The following is a 6,649-nucleotide window of genomic DNA, read 5'->3' on the forward strand; positions in this document are numbered from 1 at the left end:
GGTAATAGGGCAAGTTTATGCAATTCTCAGTGGACCTCAGATGAGCTGACCTCTTTCCAGTTTTAACCCGTTTATGAAACCAGTGGTCCAAACTGTTGGCAGCTAAATGAGTACATGCTCACAAGGCAGGGCTGGAGGGCAGATCCATGAAAGCTCTATGAAAGTATCGGTGTATTTGTGCGCTTTATTCCAAGACCACGTCCAGTATGAGTTGGTTCGTGGGTGAAAATATCCTCTCTCGGTCCAATAGGATATTATGATTTAAGTGAGGAAATGAAAAGTGGATTTAGCTGGAATAATGCAAACCACACTTGAGCGAGCTATTTACTCTTCAGGGGACTGAAATATTTTATTATTGGGCAACCAAGTGGAAGTAACACTGCAGAAGTTTAGTTGGGTATGAAATATCTGTTCTTACACAGCATTTCTAAACTGTTAGTCAAATGAAAGATAACAATGTTTTTTCCCATCCTGTTTTTAAAGTGGCCAGTCTCAGTCTCTGATTCTGAACAAACTGGGGGTGGTTTTTTGTCTTCAGTGAACAGTGGATGCAAATACATTTTGAAGGCAATTAGGCAGAGTATTTTTATTTTTGCTCACAATAAACTGCAAGCACAAAATTGGTGGCACAAGGTTGAAGGTTATTCACTAAGATTACATGCCACAAGTGCTTAATCCCTTTACCCACTTTTTTTCTTTTATTAGCAAAATCTTAAATTTCCAGAGGATCTCTACAGAATTCTAAGGGGTCGGATTACAAGGCTGAAAATACTTATGACTGGTGGCTCTGTGTGCAGAATATACTGCGTTAATTAGGTGCTTCTTGCTGCTCAGCTGTTCCCGGGTAACCTGCATCTCTCTCTCTCCTGGAGTCCCAGCAGCATCAGCTGCCCTGAAATACTGCAGATCAGCACGTCCTGGAGAAGTGTATGGCTGTCACAAAGCCATTTTCTCCCGCTGTTCTTCAACAGCATTGCTCTAAAATGGTAACAAATGACATAAAACTGCCAAATAGGTCTGCAGGGAACAAAAGGCCCGTTATTTCCCCAGTGGAAAGGAACATGTTAAACATCGCTTTCCTTCCCGTACCCCCCAGCTGCTGTTGGCGATTGCTGATCAAACTGCCGAGCGCTGCTTTGTCCTCCTCCGAGGCCACGTGTCCCTGCCACCTTCCTTATTGCCAGTCACTGTGTTTCTGAAACTGCCCAAACCGCAGAGGATAGCCGGGCGAAAACAAATCCAGCCACACGCGCAGAGCGAAGTTCTCGGTGTGGTCTGTCTCCACCACAGAGACCGGTGGGCTTTGCGTGATCTTCGTTAGCGAGTATTCACGGGACAGCTGTACAAGTGCTGCAGGAAGCTGAGGAGATGACGATGGAGAAGGGGGCTTGCTCTGCACCTTCTGACACCTGTTCAAGTCGTTACTTTCTAAGGACAATTTTATGATGTCATACAAGTTGGAAGCCGTAATTTCTGTCAACCTTGTCCTCGGTGTCCTCTTCTCTGGAAAAAGTAGAGTGAATCTTCACTGCAAGAGATCTCAGTTTTAATTCACCATGCCTGCTATAATAATAGAGGCAGTTTTAAGGTTAGAATAGCATATAGACAAGATGATAATTATTGCTCTGAAGCTCTTCTGGAGAAGAAGGCAAGAAGAAATTTTCCATTAACATTAAAAACAAATATGGGAGAAGGTGACAAATAAATGCTTCCACCATGTTACTTCTCCTTGATCAAAAGACATTTGCCTAATCCCAACATCTAACTGTCACATGATTAAAAATGTATGAGATCTCAGGAACATATAAAAGATTGTATATAGCAGCATAAGTACTTGATTTAAATGCATAATTAATAGCTTCACTCAGCTTTATGTTGAAATGTAAGATCAACAAGGCATATATCCAAGAGACGTACTGAAGTTTTTGCACCAAAGCAGCTTATTAGTGAAACTATGCTGATAACTTTTTCACTTTTAGACAGTTGGCTGAAGAGGAAAAAGAAGTTTGAAGCTATCTGTAAATTTTGGGGGGGGTCTTTGATATATTTGAGAAGCTAGTGAGTTAAAAAACTTCAACCCCCAAACCCAGGCACATCCATTATTTTAACAATTAACTTTTACTTACCAAGAACGTATTTGGTATGTAAAAACATTTAAAAAGTTGCACATTGATAGTGGTCATAAAGTGTAGAAAATTCTGTGCTTGCTGATTAGGTATCTAGTGTAAGTGTAACCACGTACTTGACCAGAAACCCACCCTGCTTGTGACTTGTCCCTGCAGAGAACTTCCATGGATTCAGAAAAGACAACGTACAAAGCTTCTGTAGGTTCAACTGTAAATTATGCATTTATATTATACCCAGTGCACACATAGAAACACCACTGCTTTCTGAGGTTTTGCACTTTTACCATATTAATTCAGTAAAATACTTAGAGTACCGGTTAATTTTAAGCCTGTGAAAAATACAGTTCAGTACTGGACCCAAACTTATTACTTTCTTGTTAGTTTTAGCTATCTTAATTTCTGCTTTTGAAGGAACATTAATCCAATTCACTTTATCTTTTTTTAAGTATATGCCAGGATTCAACTGTTTTATTTCAGTTTGGTAGCACTGAGTTGTTGTTTTGTGTCCTAACTGATCGTAATGACAGCTAAATGTCAGCTTCATTTATATCTTAGCTCAGAATGTAAACAGAAAAGTATACAAAAAGGAAAATGTTTTGTTACATACTCTGTGAATTATTTTTGCTGTGTACCTTATGCCAAACAGTTTTGATTCTGCATGTGACTTACAGTCCAAAAGCCATACCGATACATTTTTCTGATTAAATTATTTTCAATATTTTTGCATCCAGTGCAGAGAAAACACTGCTATTAAAATAAATGCATACACAAAAAAAAATTGGAACTTTGTTGAAACGTAATTCCATCAAGAAGAAAACCACAATATTTTTATACAACATTTTGGATATATTTTATGTCAAAACATGATCACCAGTCAAACTAGTGACATCTAAACCCAATACATTATTGTGACTTCTAAAATAAAAAATCAGAACAAAACTAAATTTATTATAGCTCTGCCTTCATTAAACACCATGTGTCGGTGATTTAAACACAACAAAACTCTAGTATTCTTCAAAAGTGTCTACTAAATATAATAAAAAGAATAAGAGAACAATTAACATTTAGTCTGTTACATTAAAAAATTGGATGTACATATTTCTATTGCCTGTTAGCTTTACCTAAGCCTTTTCAACTACTACAAAAATAAAAAGAAAACAAGAAAACTCATTGTTCAAAGTCAAAAACATTCAAATCAGTTGATACAACATTACAGTACAGTCAACTAACATCATTCAAGGTCTGCTTTTCTCAGTGTACGAGTCCTTAGACCAGTGTTACAAACCTAGTTCAATGCAGTTTCAAAACCGTATGTTAGCTTTGCAAGATACTGTACTCTACTGATGGCTTCAGAAGAATGGGGTTGTGCTACTTTTGAATCACAGGGTAACCCCAGCCTCTCATTAATTTTATTCAGCACTGTAGTTAGAACAGCATTAAGTTTAGCACAAATAACTAAAAAAAGGAAAAAAAAAAAAAGAATTGGAAGCTAGGTGAAGCTGCCATTTGTGTCAAACAATTGCGATACGCTATACTAAAAAATTCTGAAATATCCACCTGTCCTCACCGCTCTGCCACAAACTAGCAAAGTCAAAAATACAAAAGTCTTCAACTTCTCGTTTTTGCAGAATAAAGCAAAAAAGTCTTTGTGCTCCTTACTACCAGAAGCAAAATATCCTCTGAGTTACCACATGTAATAGCTTCTGGATGTGTCGACTTGGGTTGGCTTGGTCTCTGCAGAACCATCCTTGTCTTTTTCACTGTCACCTTCCCAGAGATTAATAAGTGGGGGGTAGAGCTCATTCAGTGGGATTGAAGAGGTCTTTTGCATATATTTTTTCAATGAGTGGTGGTAGTTTTTTCTCTTAAATCTTTTTGCAATATAAACAGAAATGGAGGCGAGGCTAATGACAGCAAACATGGATCCCATTACTGCTGCGAGGGCAGTGCTGGTTTCTTGGTCTGAAATATCTAGCGCAAAAGCTGCATTTTTTGTTGTAACATTAACGCAAGACTTCTGTGTTTGCTGATGGATATTTGACACAGTTAGACACACTTCATAATCTGTCGACGGTTGTAAATGCGTGAGGTTATATTCGTGTACATCAACCGGGACCCTAGCAGTGTACGTAATGTGAGGGTTGTCAATCTTCATAGTGGCCGATGACCATTTTAAATTGGAAGTCATGACGTTGGAATTAACTTTCCAAGAAACTAAGATCGAGTGCGATTCGGCTTGCTTAACGTAGATTTTCAGAACCTGAGTACCATCCAAAAGCGTTCCATTCACCCGGATAGTAGCGACCCTTGTGTCGGCCCCTTCTACGTTTTGAGCAACACAGGTGTATCTCCCAGAGTCTTCAACCTGGATGTTAGAGATTTCCAAGGTGCCTTCACTACTCAGCTTGTATTTGTCAGAGAGACTTTCAACAGTTACTTTATTGCCGAGAGGAGTGACCCAGTAAATTTCTGGCTCGGGTTCTGCCATAGCCCGACAGTCTAAAAACACTGTCATGCCAATGTCCAAGTTTAAGTGATTTGGGAAGGTCTCATGAGAGATCATCGGAAGACATTGTTCGCTTGAATCCTGTATTAACACTTCCTTCACCTGCTGTCCTCTGTATTCTGGAGGCATAGCGCAAAACATGGACAGAGGTTCCATGAAACGGATATTGGTTTTGTTTGAGTTGATCCAGTGAATGACACAGTCGCACCTGAGCGGGTTACTGTGGATACTGATCTCACGCAGGTTTGGAAGGGACTCTACCGTCTTTTGGTAAACTGCATTCAAGGCATTGTTGTTCAGCATCAAGCTCTCCAGGGCAGGAACGTTGCGAAATGCCAAACGATGTATGTAAGACAGCTTTGGATTGTTGGTGGCTTCAAGCTTTGTAAGTTCAGGTAGGTTGTCCAGCGCGTACCTGTCAACCGAAACGAGTTCTCCCATATTATTGATTCCAAGCTCTTTCAATCTGAGCATGTTTTTAAAATCACCTTCCTGAATTTTATGAATCGGATTTTTGTTGAGATCCAGGAATTTTAAATTTGGAACTTTCTCAAGTGCAAGCTGAGGAACTTTTACCAATTTGTTGTCATAGAAGGAAAGACTTTCAAGACTATCCAAGCCTACCAAGGCATTGCCAGGAATGTCTGTGAGATACATACCTGCCAAAACTAGACTCCTTAAATTTGAGAGTGGTTTGAAATTCATATCTAGTATTCCAATCACTGGATTTTCTCCAATCATGAGAATCTCTAAGTTAGGAGTAGAATCAAACCAACGGCTGTCAATAACCTTTAATTTGTTGGAGTTGAGGTGTAATCTCAAAAGATTCTTCAGGCCAGAGAATGCATTTGCAGAAATGCTGCTGATCTGGTTGTGATTTATATATAGCTCCTGAAGATTGCAAAGGTCTTGCAAGCAGTAGTCGGTCATCTCCGTTATCTGGTTTTCCTCCAGGTGCAAAGTAGTAAGTTGAGTGAGATTTGAGAGCCCCACATCTTTGATACTTGTGAAGTTATTTTGTGAAAAATCCAATTCTGTTAAATTAAACAGCTGTTGGAGTTCATCTGTGGTCTTTGCAATGTTGTTGCTTTGTAACAGAAGGACTTGAGTGTCACTAGAAAGATTGCTGGGGATTTTTGTTAATCGAAGGTCATTGCAGTCAACTGTCGTGGCTTCCCTGTATGTCGACTGTGGTGTAAACCATGGCCTGATTTCACATACACAAAGCTGTGGACATTCGTTACTCTGTATGGAAGACTCGGTTAAAGAAGTCAGTAGCAATTCTAGCACCAACTGGCAAACAGTTAAAACAACTCTAACCTTCGCCATGCTGGTCAGCTATTGAGTTCAGCTCCCCAGCCCCTTAAAATAACAACAGATTGAGAGGGTGATTTGTTATCAGGCAGAAAATGTAAAGCTTAAAGTTTATGGTGAAAGGCTTGGACATCCAGAAGGTGAAAGACGAATTTCTGAGTTTAGAGAAGACAAGAAATGGTCTGAGGACTCTCAGCTGCTCCTCTGTGTTCCACAGTCTTCTGCAAATCAGTGTCTGAAGATGTCCCTGAAAACAGATTAGGGTATATGTCATGCTCATCTCATACGCAGTTCATATAGTACTTAATTTCTGCATCCTTTAAAGAAAAATATCTGAAAACAATCATTGCTTAACAGTCATCTCTCTCAGGAAAATCCTGATCTGGTATAGTTAAGTTATGTAGGGTTTGGAACCCTCTTCTACTTGAGATTTACATGAGAAAACTCTCTGATAGTTCCCAAGTGAGTGACTGTAACAATGTATGCAGTCATCTGAAAATAAAACTTTTGGCTACCTTTCAGTTTTACTCTGCAATATTTGTTTGAGTGGCTCGAGAAATGCTAAAGATCGAGGATATGCTTGCAAGTGCAGCTAGGTCTCAAACGAGTGTTCACAATCCTGGTGGGAGTCAGGGTGCCAGAGCTGTCCCTGAGGCTTGGATTTCAGGTGTGTGGAATTAAGGCTCAGGAAGATGTTGGTTTA

At 39.5% G+C, this 6,649-nt stretch overlaps 1 protein-coding gene across 1 annotated transcript; it reads right to left on the bottom strand.

Annotated features, from left to right (window-relative positions):
- Positions 1-3,102: 3,102 nt before the first annotated feature.
- LRRN1 (leucine rich repeat neuronal 1) lies at positions 3,103-6,187 on the bottom strand. Its single transcript, XM_010570442.1, has one exon. The coding sequence runs from the start codon at positions 5,959-5,961 to the stop codon at positions 3,811-3,813; it is 2,151 nt and encodes a 716-aa protein (XP_010568744.1). The 5' UTR covers positions 5,962-6,187; the 3' UTR covers positions 3,103-3,810.
- Positions 6,188-6,649: the final 462 nt, after the last annotated feature.

This window comes from Haliaeetus leucocephalus, unplaced genomic scaffold (assembly GCF_000737465.1).
Source record: "Haliaeetus leucocephalus isolate CR32 unplaced genomic scaffold, Haliaeetus_leucocephalus-4.0 Scaffold2, whole genome shotgun sequence".
Classification (NCBI taxonomy): domain Eukaryota; kingdom Metazoa; phylum Chordata; class Aves; order Accipitriformes; family Accipitridae; genus Haliaeetus; species Haliaeetus leucocephalus.